This window comes from Pseudoliparis swirei, chromosome 23, assembly GCF_029220125.1.
Source record: "Pseudoliparis swirei isolate HS2019 ecotype Mariana Trench chromosome 23, NWPU_hadal_v1, whole genome shotgun sequence".
Classification (NCBI taxonomy): domain Eukaryota; kingdom Metazoa; phylum Chordata; class Actinopteri; order Perciformes; family Liparidae; genus Pseudoliparis; species Pseudoliparis swirei.
This window is the reverse complement of record NC_079410.1, coordinates 9,387,185-9,408,618: the sequence shown is the minus strand read 5'-3', so window position 1 is coordinate 9,408,618 and position 21,434 is coordinate 9,387,185. Positions and strand designations below refer to the sequence as shown.

General features: G+C 41.9%; 3 protein-coding genes across 5 annotated transcripts; 2 read left to right on the top strand and 1 right to left on the bottom strand.

Annotated features, from left to right (window-relative positions):
• The first annotated feature begins 180 nt into the window (after positions 1–180).
• Positions 181–7,343, top strand: gga3b (golgi associated, gamma adaptin ear containing, ARF binding protein 3b). Of its 2 annotated transcripts, none has more exons than XM_056406197.1 (17): positions 181–223; positions 705–789; positions 863–938; positions 1,023–1,121; positions 1,238–1,361; positions 1,440–1,543; positions 1,776–1,856; positions 1,990–2,127; positions 2,657–2,738; positions 3,330–3,455; positions 3,567–3,815; positions 4,225–4,307; positions 4,389–4,528; positions 4,683–4,966; positions 5,051–5,220; positions 5,759–5,869; positions 5,989–7,343. In XM_056406197.1, the coding sequence occupies exons 1-17, from the start codon at positions 184–186 to the stop codon at positions 6,097–6,099; spliced, it is 2,103 nt and encodes a 700-aa protein (XP_056262172.1). In that variant the 5' UTR covers positions 181–183; the 3' UTR covers positions 6,100–7,343. The 2 variants fall into 2 exon arrangements, with proteins under 2 accessions (XP_056262172.1, XP_056262171.1); XM_056406196.1 differs by having other exon boundaries at positions 4,641–4,966.
• nup85 (nucleoporin 85) lies at positions 7,334–14,524 on the bottom strand. Of its 2 annotated transcripts, none has more exons than XM_056406193.1 (19): positions 14,401–14,524; positions 13,735–13,825; positions 13,481–13,640; positions 13,283–13,353; positions 13,150–13,193; positions 12,735–12,804; positions 12,477–12,598; positions 12,195–12,329; positions 11,634–11,756; positions 11,361–11,492; positions 11,159–11,265; positions 10,935–11,018; positions 10,728–10,793; positions 10,236–10,387; positions 10,005–10,122; positions 9,476–9,576; positions 8,746–8,897; positions 8,462–8,563; positions 7,334–7,565 (listed from the first exon to the last, which is right to left on the bottom strand). In XM_056406193.1, exons 1-19 carry the CDS (start codon positions 14,431–14,433, stop codon positions 7,467–7,469), a joined length of 1,962 nt encoding a protein of 653 aa, XP_056262168.1. In that variant the 5' UTR covers positions 14,434–14,524; the 3' UTR covers positions 7,334–7,466. The 2 variants fall into 2 exon arrangements, with proteins under 2 accessions (XP_056262168.1, XP_056262170.1); XM_056406195.1 differs by having other exon boundaries at positions 13,481–13,637.
• A 734-nt stretch (positions 14,525–15,258) lies between these two features.
• Positions 15,259–21,077, top strand: LOC130188106 (small ubiquitin-related modifier 2-like). The gene is made up of 4 exons (XM_056406200.1): positions 15,259–15,366; positions 16,773–16,904; positions 18,958–19,029; positions 19,610–21,077. The coding sequence occupies exons 1-4, from the start codon at positions 15,346–15,348 to the stop codon at positions 19,673–19,675; spliced, it is 291 nt and encodes a 96-aa protein (XP_056262175.1). The 5' UTR covers positions 15,259–15,345; the 3' UTR covers positions 19,676–21,077.
• The last annotated feature ends 357 nt before the right edge of the window (positions 21,078–21,434 follow it).

Here is a 21,434-nt window from a genome sequence, read left to right as displayed (position 1 = left end):
AAATGAAGTTGAATTTAAAAAATCAGCGTTTCATTCCGCAGATTGAAAATATAACAATGACGTGATTTATTTTTATTTTTACACTGGCACATATTTTATGTTTTATTTCTCAATAATTCCGATCACTAATATTGGACTCTCGCGCACACGCTGGTGGTGACATCACGCAATGTTGTTAGTGCTATGGCGTACCAGGAAGGGGAGTCGCTTGAATCCTGGCTCAGTGAGTGATTAATCTCATTTTATGAATGAAATATTGTGCGTAATTCGCTGGATACGGGGCAGTAACGTTACACCTGTTAGTAAGGAAGCTGTTAGCCGCTTCCGGCTGCTCGAGGGAGCTGATAGAGGGTCCTGCTGACAGACAAGTGTCTGCATCACTGGCCGGATGGGTGGAGAGCCTATGAAACACTGCACGGGTCACGTTTACCATTGGCAGCTGAGTGTGTGCGCGGTGATTGTTGAGAGAAGCTCTGCAGATAGTTGTCTCTCAGAACAGCTGCATGCATGCAGCTGTCCGCTGGTCAGCAAGCAGGTTTCTCTGAATGAGACTCAATGAGCATCAGTCAATACAAGAAGAAAGGAGGATGACAAATGCTGCGTTGTTATGTTTGCTCACAATACTCTCGTTGAGCTATGTTCACAGGGTGGTGTGATGTGCTCCCTTAGACACAGCAGCTAGTGTCAATGTCTTTCTCTCACAGATAAAGCCACCCATCCGACAAACAGACAGGAGGACTGGGAGTACATCATAGGCTTCTGTGATCAGATCAATAAGGAGCTGGAAGGGTAAGTCTATGATATTGTCTGTAAACCATTTTCTTTAGTCACCATGTCTCTCATCTGGAATTTCTTCTTGCAGTCCTCAGATAGCTGTGACTCTGCTCGTCCACAAAATACACTCACCACAGGAATGGGAAGCTCTTCAGGCTCTGACAGTACGGCATTATGCACTTATATCAACAAGCGCCCCCCCCCCCCCTCCCTTAAAACTGCCGTAATGTCAACGACGTTGTGTGCAGGTGTTGCAGGCATGTATGAAGAACTGCGGGAGGAGGTTCCACAATGAAGTCGGAAAATACCGATTTTTGAATGAGCTGATTAAAGTTGTATCTCCGAAGGTAAGCAGTCTCCAAATAGGTTTAAAATGAAAGGCGTGCTGACTGTGTGTCCTGCCATTCAGCCTCTTTTTAACCCCCGCCCCCCCCCCCCAAAAAAAATCCTCTCTCGTTTCCAGTACATGGGGGAGAGTGCACCTGAGAAGGTGAAGATGAAGATTGTCGAGATGCTGTACAGCTGGACGGTGGCTTTTCCAAATGAAACCAAGATCGGCGAAGCCTACCAGACGCTGAGAAGACAGGGTGTGTTGAGATGAGCCACACGGTGAACACAATGCCTTCAGTGAAAAGACCCCTCATTGTCCTCTCTCCCCTCCCCAGGCCTCGTGACGCAAGACCCCGAGCTACCGCTGGACAGGACTCTGATCCCGTCTCCTCCGTCTCGACCGAAACACCCGGTGTTTGACAACGAGGACATGGGCAAGGTGAGAGAACCACATCTGTCGTGTAATGTTGCACTCTTATATGAATTTGTTGCGATTCATACGGGCTGTTTTAAATGTGAACTCGGTAAAACAAGCAAAGGAAACAACGCTCCCCAATGAACAATTGTTTTAGTTACTTTTTGTACATCTTCACCAAAAAGCAGAGCAGAGTGATTTGTTAATGGTTTGTTCTCGTGAAACGAGGGCTGAAAGTGTGTTTGTGTGTGTTCAGCTGCTCGCTGAGCTTCTCCGCAGCAAAAATCCAGAGGACCTCCTGGAAGCCAACCGATTGATCAAAAACATGGTGAAAGAGGTAAGAGCCTCCCACTGCTTGCTGCTCATAAAAGTAACCGTATAAATGTGGTTTGAATATATTTGATATGATGTCATATGAGTTGCATGTGACGTGGTAAACGGGGACATTGTGTCTGAACTGTGTTTGTCAGGATGAGGTTCGAGTGCAGAAGGTAACGAAGCGCATCCACACGCTGGACGAGGTGACCATCAACGTCAAGCTGCTGACGGAGATGCTGTCCCACTACAATAAGGACCGCTCCTCCAACTCGGACAAGGATATCATCAAGGTGTGTGTCCGTGTACCTGCACACACACACATGCACCCGTATATGAACTTAAATCAGATCTTTAACCTCCAAGGAAGAAGCTGGAATATTTCCCTCTCACGGTAAATGGGGAAAACACAACTTTTCAAGATGTAGAAATACTTCATTCATGTCCTCTTTATTTAAAACACCCTCCTCACAATCAGCTCTAACTCAACTGTCATCTTGAGAAAGTTCAACTGAGACACAATTCATTTCATTTATTTCCACCTCAATGTTACAGCAAGTACTATTCTACACCAATGTGCAGCCCAATGCAACACAATAATAATAATATAAAATACAATACATACAATACAAAAGTAGCAGATGTGTAAAAACAATACTTAAAGGTTACGGGTGCTCTCTCTCAGTTCAAAGGAGGAAACTATTCCAGTAGTTCAACAAATTGGAAATGATTTGATCACGTGAAGTTATTTTATATGTTAAAATACCAACACCAGAGCTGCATGTAAACTACCCATCTCCTCCTTTTCTCTTTTCCTCCCAGGAACTCTACGAGCGATGTGACAAGCTGAGGCGTGCGGCTTTCAAAATGGCCACTGAGACGGAGGACAATGACACCAATTTAGGTTTGCTTGTTTGGTTATTTCTTCACCCGTTCTTGACCGTTTCATTGTGTGTATATACACTACCGTTCAAAAGTTTGGGGTCATCCAGACAATTTCGTGTCTTCCATGAAAACTCACTTTTATTTATCAAATGAATTGAAAATTGAATAGAAAATATAGTCAAGACATTGACAAGGTTAGAAATAATGATTCATATTTGAAGTATTCATTTTGTTCTTCAAACTCAAAGGAAGGCCAGTTGTATAGCTTATATCACCAGCATAACTGTTTTCAGCTGTGCTAACATAATTGCACAAGGGTTTTCTAATCATCCATTAGTCTTCTAAGGCGATTAGCAAACACAATGTACCATTAGAACACTGGAGTGACAGTTGCTGTAAATGGGCCTCTATACACCTCTGGAGATATTTCATTAGAAACCAGACGTTTCCACCTAGAATAGTCATTTACCACATTAACAATGTATAGTGTGTATTTTTGATTAATGTTATCTTTATTGAAAAAACAGTGCTTTTCTTTGAAAAATAAAGACATTTCTAAGTGACCCCAAACTTTTGAACGGTAGTGTATCTGTCACCGTTGTCTCCTCAGGTGACATCTTGCAGGCCAGCGATGACCTCTCCAGGGTCATCAACGCCTATAAGAGGATTGTCGAGGGGCAGCCCATCAACGGCGACAGCGAGGGGCCTCGATCCACAGCTGGTCACAGCGAGAGCGGTGAGGGCCGTCGTCTAGATATGCTCACGTTGTTTTTCCATTCCACATAAACAAAAGTGATTGCTTCATGCTCCAGATGTCCTGCCGTTGTGTATCATCTCCACTCGACAGAGACCACAGACACGCTGATCGATCTCGCCGGCCTCGACACTCCGAGTCCCCCTCAGCCCGCCGCCCCTCCCTTCCGGTCCTCGAGTCTCGTCTCCACCGATCCCGCGGCTTCTCCCATCCCTGTCCTGCCTCCTCCTCCCAAACGCCCAGCCGGCTCCCACGGCAGTCAGAGCGGCAGCCCGAGTCACCCCCCACTCGACAAGGCCTCCGCGGCCCTCTCGCTCCTCGATGACGAGCTGCTGTCTCTAGGTAGCAATGTGACTCACGGAGGAACAATCAGACATTTTGGGCGATACGCTCGTTTTATTAATCCGCCCACCAGCATCTTAAAGCTCACTGAAAATGGGATATCTTGTTGAGTTTGGCTTCTTCGAGTTCCCACTGGTTGCCTGGCAACTGCTCCCAGCTGAAAAACGGTCCGGCATATACTGTGCCCATAGCAACGGTGTATTATTCACAGCAACGGACCTTAGAAAGTGTGTTTTATCAACCTGATATCACCTGACATCTAACTGGTGGACAGAAAGCAAACTTTTACATTTAATGTCAAGAGATGCAAGAGTATTAAAAATAACCTGGACTCCCAGCTAAGATACATACTGGAATTCCAGATAGAATACTTTCTCTCTTTTGACTATGCTAATCTATCTTCTTCCAGGACTGAACGACCCCCCTACCTCTCTGAGCAGCCAATCAAAACCCAAGTTGAATGAGATGTCCAATCAGTGGACGTCCCTCCAGGTACATCGAAAACGCTCCGTTGAACCAGACCACAGCTCGTTAGTTCATGTGTCACAGGATTATCGTGTGACTCCTCTGCAGGCTCCGGCTGCAGGTGTGGATCTGTTTGGCAGTGCTGCTCGTTCAGGTCCAGCTGTGCCTCCGGCGGAACCAGCTGCTGCCACGCACAGCCTCCAGGACCTGCAAGACCTGGCCATGATGGGCTTTTCCGATCACAAGAGGTACACAGGCATGCACAGCGCCAGTTCTTTCTCACAGGGTTGACAGGGTTGACAGGGTTGAGGATTTATTTAGTGTACAATGTTTTTTCACTCTTATTTGATCATTCTACAGCATGTCAAGGTCTCACAGCGATCTGTCAAATGCGATTTTCAGTTTGTCCGTCCAGATGACGGCCAGAGGAAGCAGCTTTGGGCTTCCTGCTGCAGCACCTCCCCTCGTGCCTGGGCACGGCTCTCCCTCCTCCCCGTCTTTCCTCCAGGGAACGTTCCCCGGCTCTCCGGTCCTGTCCCACACCAAGGCCCAGAGCCTGGGCTCCGCCCCGGGCAGCCCGTTGTTCCGCTCCCTGTCCCCCTGCCACCTCCCCCTCCAGGGCAGCCCGGCCAGAGCCATGGACTCGCTGAGCAACGTGCACGTCCCTCTGGAGGCCATCCGACCGAGTAAGGAGAGCAGGGCGGGGGGCGATGGGCTCAACGGGTTGACGGACGAATGCTTTGGATAAATGTCTGTCTGTTCCTCCTCAGGTAAAGTGCTGCCTGTGACGGCCTACGATAAGGACGGCGTTCGCTTGCTGCTCAACTTTGCGTCCGACTGCCCCCCCGGCCGGCCCGACGTGCTGGTAATGGTGGTGTCCATGCTCAACACGGCACCGCTGCTGGTTCACAACGTGGTGCTGCAGGCCGCTGTGCCCAAGGTAGAGACCCGCGGGCCTCCCTTCATTCGTGTGTTTCATTTGAGATCTCCCACAGTGGTGATTAGATAGATAGATAGATATGTACTTTATTAATCCCAAGGGGAAATTTGTCCTAACAGTAGCAGCACCAATAAACTAAACACACAAGAATAAAAAATAATATATAAAAAACAGGGATGAAAGATAAAGATGTATACAAGAAGTATACAAAGTAAAATATAAAATATATATGTATCTATACAACATATATGCATACACAATACACAATACAATACTAATGACAAATTAAATTAAATATAAAAATATTAAATATAGACAGTGTGCAAAATGCAAAGTGTGTGTATGTGTGTAGTGTAAATGAAAATGAAGTGTGTGTATGTGTGTAGTGTAAGTAAATGAAATGTGTGAAGTGCAGATCAACATTAGACGTGATGTGTTACGCTCCCTCTGCCACCTTCACTCAGGAAACACTGATAACATGTGAATTCATCATTTTCATGAAGGCATAAATATCCCGACTCCTTTCATCCTCCACCAGTCAATGAAGGTGAAGCTGCTGCCTCCATCAGGAATAGAACTGGCACCGTTTAACCCCATCCTGCCTCCAGCCTCCATCACCCAGATCATGTTGCTGGCCAACCCAACAAGGGTAGGCGACAGAATAATCAACTTAAGGACCCAAATACACAGCTTCAATGCTGATGGTGCTAAAAAAAGTGAGTGTGTTTGCGTGTGTGTGTGTGTGTGTGTGTGTCTGTCTCCTCACAGGAGAAGGTGCGTCTGCGTTACAAGCTGGCTTTCACACTCGGCGACCGTCTGTGCAACGAGGTTGGAGAGGTGGACCAGTTCCCCCCACCAGAGACATGGGGTCAGCTATAGAGGGACAGACCGGTTCATGCTCCATAAAGTTGTGTGTGTGTGTGTGTGTGTGTGTGGGCACAGCATCCATCCCAGAGAGAAAGGAGGGCAAGGTGGGGAAATTCAGCTGCACTCCACCGTACAGTTTTACATTCCTTATAGTTAATTTTTCTTTTTGGCCATTGTTATTACTGTCAGTGAGAAGCTAACAGCAGATGATGGTATAATGATGGTATTATACGGTCTTTGTAGACTTTTCTGCAGCTAGCAAACTAAAGATATACTCTGGCAAGCGAGACAGCTGTGGTGTTTACAGGTCGATGGTATTAAGATCAATATTAAAAGGGATTTTCCCCGAGATGAATAGAACAGATTTTAATGTACTATAATCAATGCATTAGAGCTCAGCTCCTGATGGACGTGATAGATTGCAGTATAAAACAAATAGCTGACCTCTAAGTTAGCAGAGCCTAAAATACAACAGCTGTGCTTGTATTATTGTATTCCTCTGGCTGAGCACTTTTAACCCACAGAAAATATACTTGAATATATCCCGACATTTGAAAACAGGATCCAGGAGATGTCTTAAGATGGGAAGCTAAACTGGAATGTGTATCCATTTAGTAAAAAGTACTGATGACTAACTTTTATTTTTCATAATTACCTGTTTATCAATGTTACTAGTCTAATAATATTTGTGGACTAACAATGTTTTTTTCAGGGAAAGGAAACCAACTGGACTACGGTGGTTCTTTTTTAATCATAAATATGTCGTCATGAGTCCAACTCTGATTTTATTTTACGTGGTTATGTTTTAAATTGTATTTATTTTAATAGATCATTTGTCATGATTTTAGCAGTGGGTTATTATATTTTTGTTCTATATTTCATTCTCTATCAATGCCAGTATTGGGATTATTGTCTTATTTATTGTTTTACCTTATAGTATTTCAGTGCATCACTGAACCTAGAAAGTGTGAACTGTAAAAAAATAAATCACTCTAAAGGAAAATGTGTCACCAGGCGGATCACATGAGTTCAGCTGCGAGTCGAGACTCATGAATCAGTCCAGCCGATCCTCCCTTCGGTCCTTTCTCTGGTAGTCCTCAGATCGTCATATGGATGCACAGGAGGCGTGTTTACTGTACATAGTGTGTAATGTACCTATTGTTGTATGTGAACATGTGACGTGCAGAGTTATGTCTGTACATACTGTAAGATGTGCCAACAGTTCGCTACATGAACAAATAAATACTTTCAATGGATGTGTGAGTTTATTTTTACAACAAACAATGAAACAAGTTTTTTTTATCAAATAACACATTTTGATTACTTGAATTTTATATACAATACAAAAATGCAAAAGAGCTTTTTCTTCAAGTCACCATTCATGCGTCAATAGTTCCCTCTTTGATAATAGCCATGGCCAGATTCCTGGCCAGGGCGAGTCTCAGTAGCTCCACTTTGGTCAGCTCGATGTCGTCATCCTGAAATGACAAATACTCGCATAAGAAGTGTGGAGGGTTGTCGTGTTGCAGAGTCTGTGGCCCTCAAGCCCTGACCTCTCAGGGACTTACTGATGTCCCCTGGTAAATGGTTGAGTGCGAGAGGCTGTGAGGGCTTGAAATGGTGACAATTCAAATGGGACAAAACTTTGCTGCAACATATAATGTGACCATGACTGTCAAAAAAAAAGTGTGAAATTGTGGGTATTCTTTATTTTCTTCTTTTTTCTGTTTTGAACGTCTTCCAGACTTTTTCCTCACGAGATGAGACCTCATTTCAAATTAACTATTTACTCGTTATAAATATTAGTTTCTGCTTGCATTCCTCTGATTTTATGCATTTATATGATGCAACCCATAATGTATATTTAATCCTTAATGTTGTGTCAATGTCGTTTATCGGGCTGTCATCTTTGTTTAAGTTTCCATTCTTCCATTGTTAACTACATGTTTAACTTCACATTGCAATGTATTGTGGGTAATTCCCTTAGGCAAAGTCTGCATCTAATGCTGACTTACGGAAAGGATTCATGAAGGGATCCAAAAGTCTGCCAGGTAGCCCTCGAACACTTTGACAGTGGGACAGACCTAAACCCTCACGGAGTTAAGGAGCGTACGCCTGAGTCAGTGCGGGTGGAGATTGGGATCGGGCCAGAGTATTACAAGCACCGCAATGCATCTAGGTTATGTTGAAGTGGAAAACTTTAGAAACGTGTCTGGCTTCACTTACCTCCATGAAGTACCAAACTTACATCAACCAAATATTAAACACTTTGACGAAGTGGAAGAATATTACATCAGCAGCGACTCGGAGCTCGTATCATGTCTCCAAACAATGATCAGCACCAGCAGGATTCAGAGAGTGGGGAGCTGCGTACCTGCGTGGACTTGTCCGTGCCGGGAGCCGAGTGGCTGAGGGAGGAGGTGAGCTCCTCTAAGCAGAACATCAGCTCATGGGTCTGGTCTGCTGAGAAGATCACCTGACCAGTCGACACACAACGCCACATTAAAAACTGTCCACAGAACAGCTTCTCTGTGAGCATTGCACTTCCTCTTTAGAAAAATAAAACTATGATCCACTCTAAGACATGCATGTTATATCAATGCATAATCAGGATAAGACACATTTCTGGCCTATGCCGTCATGTGCACGGTGACCGACCTCTTTCTGCTCCAGCAGCGGCAGGGCGTCGGTCAGCAGAGTCATCCAGAAGCTCCGGGGGGCGATCTTGGCCACCATGAGGGAGAGGAGCAGCTTGGCCGCCTCGCTGAAGCGCTTCTCTCCGTAAAGCTTGTGGAACTCACGATACTTTCCTAGAAAGAAAGAAAAACAGCATCATTTTTAGGTCAATGCTAACGAGCGTATGCTGACAAAGACGCCGTCACCCAGTGACGTTACCTTTCGTCTGCATGAAGTGTTCACTCTTATTGACCACAAATCTGCTTTTACTAAACAGCTGTGCGTCTTTGCTCCTCCCGCCGTGTTTAAGACATCAGTCATACTCAGATACTGTGTGTATGTGCATGTCACTGAATGGTGAATCAGTAAAATGAGGTTTGGCTATAAATGTATGTATGGAGGAGCTTCAGCAAAGTTTGTCATGAAATCTGTATAATTTCTAAATAAATAGAGATATATTCATAATCTATACAAAAAGCCATTTCATGAAATGTACTCGTTAGGTTTCTATAAATGGCCTGGTAGGCTTCCAGTGCATCAGTCACATGCCGTTACATTAAGCAGGACACGGCTTTATTTATCTGTGTGCACACATGTCTCTGTGTCTGATGCTCATGTGACTGCTGAGGAGAGACCAGGAGGGACGCTATCCACTTGGGAGTCACAAGGTGAGCGGTGCAACTAAATGACGCGTTGTGTTCCTTGTTCATACCGAGGAAAGTGAGCCTGTCGCTGAGCAGCATTGCTGGACCCAAGTTGTCTATCAGGTCCAAGTCAGAGAAGGTCCCTCTGGTGCAGTAATCCTGTAGAAACCTGACGCACACAAACACACACACAATTTTAAGACCACTTGGAAAGAAAACAACCTCAAGTGGTTTCACAAGGAGACCAGCAAGCTGCAATTCAGACCTCAAATCACAAACCACAGGTAATTATTCACTCTACTGTTTTCGGTTTTCTGTAAAAGGCCTCCCCAGAATACATAGATGTGAACAACATGCAATACATTAAGCAAGAAGCTTTACATTGTTTTTAAGTCTGATCAACTCAATAGATATCCTCTCACAAGATTCATCTCAACTTTAACTTTGAGGCAGATGGAAGAGCTCCGTTAAAACATGCCTGCAGACGCGCTGCTCTTCAGTCCGTGAACAGCGTTGAAGAGAACAAGATACAGCCAAAACGTTTTTTTAAATAAAAGGCAACATCTTGAGAGTACGTGGGTTGTCCAGGGAACTAACCTCTCTGAAATGAGCGTGGCAAAGGCAGCATCTTTGGCCCTGATGCTCCAGGAGAGAGCAGAGCCCAGCCTGTTGTTCCTCAGGGCTCGCATAGCCATGATCTTACAGATACTCCGCACTGGATGAGGACAAGAGATTAAAGGTTTAACTCCCTATTGCATTGGCAGAAACACACAACTATATTAATGTCCGTTTGTGTAAGACAGCCGAGTACGATGAAAGGAGGGCTACCTTGCTCGGACATTTGCCTCTGCTCACAGATCCTGAGCACCTTGAGGGCTTTGCGCTCTGTGTCTAAAGGAATATGCTCAATCTGCAGCTCCAGGTAGATGCGGCCAAACTCGGGGCAGTGGTCAAAGTAGTCCACGGCCAACTGCCACAGGCTGAACACACACACACACACACACAAACACACACACATGAAAACCTCCTCTACGGTGATGCAGCTGTAGAGGCAAATTCCATGATGGCGCCGTCTCATGTTTCAACTGTGCTGATACTTTCTAGGGCAGAGAGTTAATCTGAGTAATTTACAGAGTAAAGCTGTCATGATAAAAACATATCATAAGAAATAATAAGCATTTGCACATCCAGAAGCCACATACATATATATATCAAAACTGAACCATTAATAGTATTTTGTGTCTATCAAAACATTTATTGAACACTAATAAATACACGTTCTCGATCAGGAGGATAATTAGCATTCTTAAATATCCATACCTGTGATGAGTGAAGAGACCAGAAGCATATTCTAACAGGAGAAACTCCCTCAAGTTGGAGCCAAAGCTGAACACACACACACACACACACACACACACACACACACACACACACACACACACAGGAATGACATGGTAAGTGTGCAATCTTGTTATCTCCAGATTAAAAGTGAATGCATGTCCAAACGCAGCCGGACAGAGCCCTTACTGTAGATTGTGAGACTGAAGGAGTTTGCAATGATCCAACAGATCCGTCAAATGGGCCACAAACCACCAGTTGTTGAGAGCAATGCTGCGGAGACGTGTGGTAGAGAACATAGAAAAGAGTTCCAGTTTAAAACACGAATGTGGCTTGTATGTACTTTATGCATATATATATATATATATGTGTGTGTGTGTGTATGTATAGATGGATGTAATTCTGCATGTTACCTGCATTCCTTGATGACCTGATGGATGTCAAATTCAAAGGCAGCCAGTAAGATGTTGTCCAGGGGCTCCGGGACGCTCCTAGCGTCTAGAAACATCGTCATACATGACTGCAACACACACACAAACACACACAGTACATAACTGTAAATAACTGGCTTGCAGTAGCAGTGAATATGAGTGTCGAGTGGTGCCGCAGCAGTACCTGTGCATAGTAATGTAACTCCATGGGTTTGACTGTGGGGTGGCTGAAGAGCAGCCGAGTGACCAGGAAGTGGTACCAGGTGCTCAGTAGCTCCTTGTGCTCCAGCAGCGTGTCTTCATCCCCCACTATGATCTAAAATCACATGGAAAAAAACGCAGGAGGGAAAAGGTGTTGGATTAATGTGACTAATGTAACATTTGTATATCTTAAACAGAACTCATCGCTTGCACTATAGATGTCCTTTTGCAGCAAGGGGCGCCTGGGGGCTCTGACCTTGCAGATGACCTCCAGGTGTTGGTTGCTGGCAAACGAGTTGTCCTGCAGGCAGCGGTTCACCTCGCCGTGCCAGTGTCTCCACTTCACATCAAAATCTGTCAGCGTCTGGGTGCCACCCGGCTGATGATTATGATAGAGTAAAAAAAAGAAGAGATAAAAGCCTTTATTGATTGATTCATGAGTAGTCAGTTTAAATAATACAAAAGCACCCCTGTGTTTAAGATCATAACACATGCATAACTGTGGAGCAAGGGAGGGAACCGGTGTCTCAGGAAGGTTGAACAAGATTTGAATTCTGTTGTCATCCACTTTGAGCAAATTATAGAATTAAGGATTACATGTCAGTAGCAGCACATTGTTTGGTCAAAGCACTGCTTATTTAAACTCACTATTGAGTGTAAATAATGATGTTCATTTGTAGACATGACATCTATTCTTCTGTGGGGAGAGGGAGAGGGATCCGCCTCTGTTGCTCTCCTTAAGGTTTCTTGCAGATATCCTCTTGCCAAGGCAGATTAAAACTACTCTATGGGATAAACTACTGACGGATGGTCTTACATTGTAGAATGGCATCTTGCTGAGCAAACTGTCCATCAGCTTGTACATGCTCCTGGCAGCAGGGTGCAGCGTGGCCTGCTTCACCAGCATCTGTCTGGCTTCTTCCAACCGGCCCTGCAGCACATAACTCACCACCTGCACAGCACAGATACAAAGCAGGAAATATGATCCCCACTCAAAATCAGGGCTACGTGTGCATGTAGCTTAGATAGTTTCAAAAGACGTGTGTGTGTGTGTGTGTGCACACGTGCGCTTGTGTGCGTGTGTTTGTGCGGCACATACCACATCCCAGTAGTCGTGGTGCTCTGCAGGGCTCTCACTTTGCAGAACTTCTGTGGCCTTCTCGTCCACATCAGCCTTGTGTAACCGTACCCAGTCGAGGAGGTGGAGCAACAGGGAACCCGCTGAGGACACAGAGACACACACACACACACACACACACAACGGTTAGGGTGCTTTTATAATCTCAAAGTCAAGCTATGAAATGTATTCCAAAAATACAAAGAGAGTTTAAAAACAAGCACAAAGTCAAACTCTAACCAGGAGCAGCATCAATGAACAGCACTTCACACAGATTCCAGATCAGTTCTATGGCCAACAGAATGGACACCTGTAACACCAGAACAGAGGCTGAGGTTAGGACTGTCAATGGAAACAAAATCATCCAAAAGTAGATTTCAATAAAACAATTGATATTCATTCCTCTGCATTAGCACCTTATCTTTATGTGGCCAATTATTTAGTGTCGCTAATGACTCAGGTTTTAAATAGATATTTATTTGTATCACAAATTATAACAAATAATTAGGTAATACTATAGTGTTGCAATACCATTCAACTAAATTGAATATGCAATCTTGAATTAGTGCTCGCTCTACTCAAAAACAAGTACACAGATTGCCTCCTGTATGTGCAGTACGTCTACGTCTCAGATGAGGATGTAATGTCTCAGTACCTGATTTCCATATTGCGTGGCTACTTCTGCATCTTTTGTAGAAACTGCAGAAAAGAGAAAAATGTGAATTCGATTATTTCGAAATATTCACAATGAAGACTAACATACAAAAATCATACTTAAAAAGTCTGACCTGCAACTTGCTGAAGCTCCTCCATACAGGCTCGTATCACAGATCTATAGTTTTTACTGATGCTGACAAATCTAAGGAGAAGGATAGAAACAACTCATGATATCCAATCATTTCTGCAGATGCTTCATCTGCCTTTCATAAGAAAGGTTTATGTGAGAAGCAATAGTGACATGCACAGAAACAGAGCCGTCGCCTTACTGTGGTTTTTTGTTCTTGCTGGGGAGATCCTCTCTAATCGTCTGCAGGCCAACAAAGATGTGATGTGACTCATTGAAGAGTTTGCGTAAATTGGGGGAATATATATCCTCATCTTTCCTGACTTCATGGATGAAGGAGCAGCCTGATCCTTGAGCACCTGCTAATAATGGACAGACAGTGATAACAGCCACATTAGAGTCGAGGGAGAGGGCAAGAGTGTGAAAACATAGAGGGGCTTGCACATCTACACGTACCTGACGCTTTGTAGAGGGTCTCATACACAAGGATATCACCTGGACCCCATGCAAATCCCAAATGCTTCGCATCACTTGCTGCAGGAATATTCTGCATTTAAAAGTAGAAAGATGTTATCATTTCACTAAAATGACCCAATTACAATAGGTGACGGAAAGATCCTAATTAAATATAGATTCACTGTCTTCTGATTTGTTCTTAAACAAGAAATTCCGCTCATGATTACAACATCATTGGAAATTGAATGAAGACTTAAGAGGCATAATAAAATGTATAGGTTGTATCTGACACTTTTTTTTTAAATTCAAAAATCTAGCAGTCAAGCCAAATGTCCAACGTTGTATTAACTTACGCTCTGCCCATAATTGGAATAGATTGAGTTACTGATTCAATTATCCACTGATTAAGTTAGAATACTTTCCAACAAACTAGTCTTCTATCATTGTATGCAATTTGGTGTTACTGCTTTACGTTTAAGACACGTATTTATGTTATTAACCTTGCACGTGTCTGACACACGTTACGGGACTTTCTGTTTGTACCAGAATTCAAATTCAAACTTGCTAGCTTGATGAGACATTCTGTTGGGTTGCGAGAGTTAGCTTGTTAGCAATGCTATTCAGTGGGAGAAAAGAGGGAAACGTAAAGCTACAGCGGCGACTTACTGTGACTGCCGGCTCCACGTCTACCTCCTCCATCAGAGAGCAATATTATTGATACGATAGAATATTGAATGACTAACTATTCCGCTATAAAGACTGAAGCACATGAACTACAGGTCCAGCGCTGCTTACGCGCCTCGCTCATTCATTCGAAGGCCCTGCCCGCGCAGCAGTGATGACGTCACGAAAAGGCTGGCTATTCTTCTGCCTGTACAGCTTTTTTTTCCATTTTTTTTTTTCAATCTGCTTTGTATGGCTCATTATGGGGTTTTGTCCCGACCTCAGGCTGTATATAAGACGCAGATGACTAGAAGAAGAAAAACTCTGGGAAACTGGGTTCACATTCAAAAGGAAAGCAATTAATGAATTGTCAAAATATGTTGTTAAACACATAGTTACACTAAATTAAGAATCAGTGTTTGGATTAAATTTAAATGTGAATCAACACATTTTTATAAAAACTTTTTGTTGTAATACTTTCACAAAAAAATGTATCAAGAAGGACGTCTTCATCATCAGAGAGAAAAACAAGATGGCCGCTGGGATTTATAGAGTTAAAAGAAAAAGAAAACAATAGTAATAAGTGCAGTAAGTGGAATGTACTGTAAAGCGATGATGACCAGAGACTGATGAGAGTTTAGTAGTGTGAGGAGGTGTATGTTAAGGGATAACTGAACTTCTACAATCGAGACAACAAAAGGAAAAACATAGCTGTGCGCGTGCACGTGGTGCTGGGGTCCCCTGTAACGCGCATTGGGACTCTCCCGCCCATGCCCAGACTGCGCTTTCATCCTCGTGATTACCTGTAGCCATTCAGAGCCCAGCACCGTGGACGCGCACTGGCGCGTGACCGCGCACGCTTGGTTCGAATACTTTAAACGCGAACGTGTACGTGCGCGCACCCGTATTCTTTGTGTGTCAGCGTAGAGAAGCGCCAAAAGAGTGACCATGGCTGATGAAAAACCAAAGGTGAGTCACATTGTATCAAAAATATTAATGTATTTCACCAGATATGTCTCATAAGGACACATAGAAAACATTCCACATGTCCTGTTTCAAATTGATAAAGTTGAAAGCTCAATTTCAACTACTATCGGTACCTACTTTCATAGACCGGAAGGTTCGTGAACGCGCATTCACAGGCGCGCAGATCTCTTTCAGCTTGATCACACAGCCAACCAGCGGGTGTCATCCTCACTTGCTCAACGTGTTTACTTGTGCGCGAGGGAAAGAGAGAGAGAGAAAGATAGAGAGTGAATGGCTCATGATGTTAATAGTTTTGTTTTGTTTCTATTTGATGATACTTTTTATTTCTCCTGCACTACATCCAGAGGGAAATATTATACTTTGTTACTCCACTCCATTTGTTTGACACATGAATTACAAATCAACTAATGCATGATGATTTACAATTATGGATTCAGTTTCCCAGCAGTAATTTAAGTATAATAAGCTCCACCTTTACCGGTTGCAATATTAAAGTAAATGCAATATAATACAGCAATTATGTTTACCATCAGGAAGGGATCCACCCATTGCTGTTTATAGTATACCTCAATAACATGGCTCTTCCTAATCAATACTTTAATGTCCATTTACTTCGCCAATGATACAATTTTATATGCGCTCCCGGCGGACCCTGACTGGTCTTCAGTCTGCCTTTGGATACTTTTTAACTATGACTGCGCAATCAGACTAGTTTTAGATGCTGAAAAAACAAGTAGATGGTATTCGCCACCAGTGTCACCGACTTCACTGCCAATTAAAACGTGAGATGGCACATTGTTCTCGATGAGTCTTTGGCTTGACAGCAGACTTGTTATTCAACTGTGGCCAATAGGAAAGATTTTGAAGTTTACTCAAGTACATTTGATGGAAATGTGTAAACCAATTGGTACCGAGGGAATTCATTATTTGATTACATTGACGGAACAACAATTGACACATTGTAAGCAACGGCTCATAAGTCAACATCACTACAGGTATCTGGCCAGGTAGAAAGCTTCGAAGTCAAACCGAATCTCAAAGCTCTATTGTCTCTCAGTATAATCATACTGCTCTAATTACCTTAGTGACATGTTGCACCTCTTACCTGTTGCTCTTCATTTAACCACTTCACTGTCGAGGTTTCATCTTTTATTACCAATAAATCGTTCATCTTAAAAATGCTTTTGACAAAGATTATCTGAGATTGCAGCTCTTGGGCAAAACATATTTGATATTAATAGATAGAAACATGCCGTTATTTACATCTGTGAAGCTGTAACCCAGAAATAAACAGTGTTTGTAGTTGATCAAATCTTCATATTCTTCCAATTTGAAGAATATGAAGTGTTAATTTTTTATTTTTTCTCCCCTCTGACTTTTTCAATCAGGAATCGGTCAAGACAGAAAGCAACGAACACATAAACCTGAAGGTAGCAGGTCAGGATGGATCTATAGTGCAATTCAAGATCAAAAGACATACGGCGCTCATCAAACTCATGAAGGCCTACTGCGACAGACAGGTGGGTGTGGCTCAGCATATGCACACAACAACCACAGCTACAGCTGATTGATGGTTACCACTCAGGATGATGTCATAGGTGTTTTTCCTAAACCAGTGGTGACAAATCATTGTATTGATAGAAACATTGTTCATTTATTATTTGACCAATCATTTGAAGATCATTTTCTTTAACATGAGGCCAATGAGTGTTCTCTGCTTAGTTATTTAAGCTCTTTTAAAGAAGGTTAGCTTTGATAATCACCCTCACAGAATATGTTGCATATCTTGCAGTTTATTTTTACTGAATTATTATGATGTTTATCTTTTAAAGGTGATTTTATCAACCACCACTAAATTAAACAAGCAATTGGGTGTTTAAAATAGTAAACGGTTTTGCTAAATTTGTATTTTTAAGATTGTATTGTCTGCATCGTTTAGAAACTGTGCTCCCTAGTGTTTTGCAGTCAAAGGGTGCAGCACCTCCACTATTACTCACTATACCCACACCCACTGCATGAAATGCACTCACTCGATTTAATCTCTGGAATATGTAATACATGTCTTGTAAGACCTTCGCAAAACTCCTGATATCTCTTAATTAATAATGGTGTCTCTTAATTAATAATATTATTACGCCAGTATTCACTATACTGGGAACCTATGACCAGCACACCGAAGTGTAATTTATGCAGCTTTTATTCAAGTTTTTAAAGCTTTTCCTGCTATGACATGTCCACATGTTTGCCAGTGAAAAGGCTTATCGGAGGGAGCAGAATGTTTTTAGTAAACTGTAGCAGAGAGCTTGACGTCTTTCAAACTTTGTAGACGATGTGGAGCGAGGCTTAAGATATGTTGCTAAGTTATGCAGCATTTACATCATATGGAAATCAATATTGAAATTGCTTGATGGTTTAAAGCAACCTCTCTGAAGTCTGCACACGTTTAATCTTGTTTGAAGACACAAAAGGCCGGCTTTCTAAATAGTACAAAGTTAATCTCAAGCAAATCGGTAGTTTTGTCTGGACAAAGTGTGTAACTGTCATTTTTATTTGACGCAAACATTTTAGTTGACTACAGACTTTTAGGTCCGAGTCAGAGAAATCAAGGCGTTGTCCAACAGACACGTCACATCCAAGCCATCGAAAGACATGGCAGTCGGCTGAAAGGTCAAACTTAAATAAAAGCCACTAAAGAGTTATTCATCATTGTCATTTCGTTCTCAAAGAGGTATTGTTCATAGTTTCTTGGCTATGATCCAGTTCTGCTCAATAACATGCAGTCAGGACTACAGAGGCGATGCAAATCTTCCCTCAATAGGCTGCCAGAAAAGAGACATGTTTGTCATGCAGCTTATTTTTAAAACTACAATGAGAAGCAGATGTTTTTCATTATTCCTTTATTTGTGTTTTACTGAAAGAGATTGTATAGCAATATGTTTATATTGCCTTCAAACTTCAGCATTTAATACAAAGCAATACAAACTTTACAATTATATACATAAAATATATAGAGATTTCTATGAAACGCTTTGATTTTGCTGAATGCAAGAAACTATAAATAAAAACAAGTTGGCTTGTGTAGTTCATTGCTTTATAAATCAAACTACAAACTACTCGGGGAGGAGAGCGGGTCGTCCTTCACTCACAATGTTCCTCCCGTTCACTTGTATGCATTCACCTCGCAGGGAAATCTCTGTTTTGGTGGTGAATTCCTCATGACGTTTATCATTGTTGGAAAGTTAACTTCACTCGTTGCACTTCACATGAAAACGTTTTGAGAAAGCGCGTTGGACAATCTTTGTTAAATGTCGTTCTCGTGTATCAAATAGAAGTCCCAGCGGCAGACATGAGAATCTGTGCAGAAGCTGCATGCCAGCCTCTAACGATGTTGTCCTCGTGAACATATAGTTTATTTTCATGAATCAAACTTAATTCCATTTGTTAGGCTGTGAAAAGTTCAAAGAGTTGGTCTAAGTCACCTGATCGACACTTTCTGTTTTACAATTTATAACAAGGAATGGGAAAAATGATTATTTAAATCACAACCATCGTTTAATGTGTTTATCTCTGCAGGGACTTGCAATGCGGCAAATCCGTTTCAGGTTTGATGGACAGCCAATAAATGAGAACGACACACCGTCACAGGTAAGAGTGAAGCTTTGAGACCATTTGTTTGTACCTAAAACAGACTGAATATAAAACACACACACACACAAAGGGCACCCTGCTACCGGGAGTTTTTAGTGGGCTTTAGCTTGGATTGTTAACATTCACTTTTACCCTCAACAATGTTAACTACACAAAGGAAATGAAGTAATTGTATAATTATTCATTACTTTATGACACATCAAACCGATGCCGACATACTTGCTGCAATTAAAGGCTGGAGTACGCACAACTTGCATGTTATTGCCTTTAATTGCAATGTTGTGCATGCCTGGTTTAATTAATTTTACCCACACAAACAATCCATTTAAGTTTGAATCGAGCCCGTCCTCGTCCGTGATGCTCATAACATGCGACTGCAACCTCTTGACACATGAGCACATGCCCCTCTTTACAACATGCATCCTCTCACTTTACAATTGTTGCATAATAAAACCATTTTATCTTGAAAAATAATTACACAAGTGGGTATGAAATGTAGCAAGAAGATTACACAGAACTTCAGTCTTATCGAAGTCATGTGGCTCATGTTTATATAACTTTTTATTTTTCTTTACAGTTGGAGATGGAAGATGAAGATACAATTGACGTGTTTCAGCAACAGACTGGAGGCCTCATTTTATGAAGCGCATGCTTCTTCATTTTCCTCCTAAACACAATCAACCTTGCCGGCCTCAACCAAACGGGGGCCGCTCCTTTGCAACTTGTTCTTTTGTCTTAACCGGTTTCCAAGCAGTAGAAGTTGTAATTTATCTGCACTGCACACAACTGCTGTACAGTATTTCCTTTTTTGCCCTTGTTACTGTTCTGTTTATGTACATAAACCACACCCAGGTTTTGTTTGTTCATGCTGTATTGTGGAAGAAGTTAAGGACTTCTTCTGTGGCAGACCACTAGGACTGGTGATGGAGGGGGAATTAATACAACAGACTTTACTGAACAAATGTTGTTGGGCTAGGCTTGATAAGTGTCCAGAATATCTGTTCTTAAACTGTATTTTAGCCCTTAGGCAACGGTATACTCAGTTTGGGAATGTGGCTGCATTGTCATTTGTTCTCTTCAGAAAACACATTTGATTTTATACAATTTTATATATTAGTGGACGTGTAAGGAAATGTTTCATTCATTGTTTGACTCAGCCATGCTTCATATTTTGGAAACCCTGACATGATGAGACATCCCAGGAATTATTATTTTTTAATCCACTGATTAATTTTTAAATGTTGAGCTATTTTCCTTCCATAACGTGTCTTATCTCTGAAACAAAATGGAAACAAAAGATCCCCAAAAACACATGTATGTTTTTATTTGACTTTGTTTGTGTGATTTCTCCTAAATTCACCAAAAGTTAGCAATAGATAGTCTCATTTGTATATTTTAACATTAAAAGTCCAAATTCTGTTTGCCCTGTTCACCTGTGATGTCTTTAAAATGTATGGAATGTTTAAAGGCAGTTTTGTTTAAATTTAGTTTTTTCTCATACAGTGAGCCATAAATCTATTTGCATACACCAAAGTTACCACCTTCATTCTCTATTCTGAACGTTTTCATAAGAGAGGTTTCTTCATAGTTAATTCATAGCCTAATTTTATAGAACTTTGTATTACTTAAAACATGGTAACGAGTGCTTTCTTATGGCTATTGACAGTATTTTCTGATTTATAAAGTGATACAAAGAGATATACAACATCTCTGTAAAAACCTTTGACTAACGCATCAACAAAATGAAAGAATTTTGAACCTTGCTGTATCCAATGTTCAGATTTCTATTCTTTGTATGCAAATTAGCACCGATTTATAAAGATAATGCCTCATTTGCGTATTTAAAATATTTTTTCAGAAATTTGTAATACAAATAAATGATTGCCTTAATATAAATAATCAAAAGGGAAATGTATGATGATATAGATACGTTTAACAGGTATACTTTATTCACCTGGGGTGTTTCCCCTTAAATAAAGTGTCATCTGTATTGTCTGTATGAAGATGCTTGTTAAAATAAAGTGATGGTCTTTTTTAAACGTTCATTTATTGTGTCTGGCTTTCCATTGTGGTTGTTGGACCCTCTTCTGGGTAGTAGCGCATACAACATATTAAATATATTTATAAAACTGACAAGCCATGTCCACATAACCCAAGATAGTTGACCTAAGATCATAGCTTTAGATCAAACTGTTCCGCGTTTTACATCTGTACCATTATATTACCGTTTTAAACATGTTTGCAGATTTTCACGATCAATGCACGAAAAAAAATCACTGACATGAAAACAAACCTGCCACCAACAACAGAGGCGATCGCTGAGATTCTGTCCAATGAGAGAGAAGTTCTGTGATGTTCTATCCAATCAGAGCGGGTCGAACGCTGTTGGGCTGGGTCTTGTG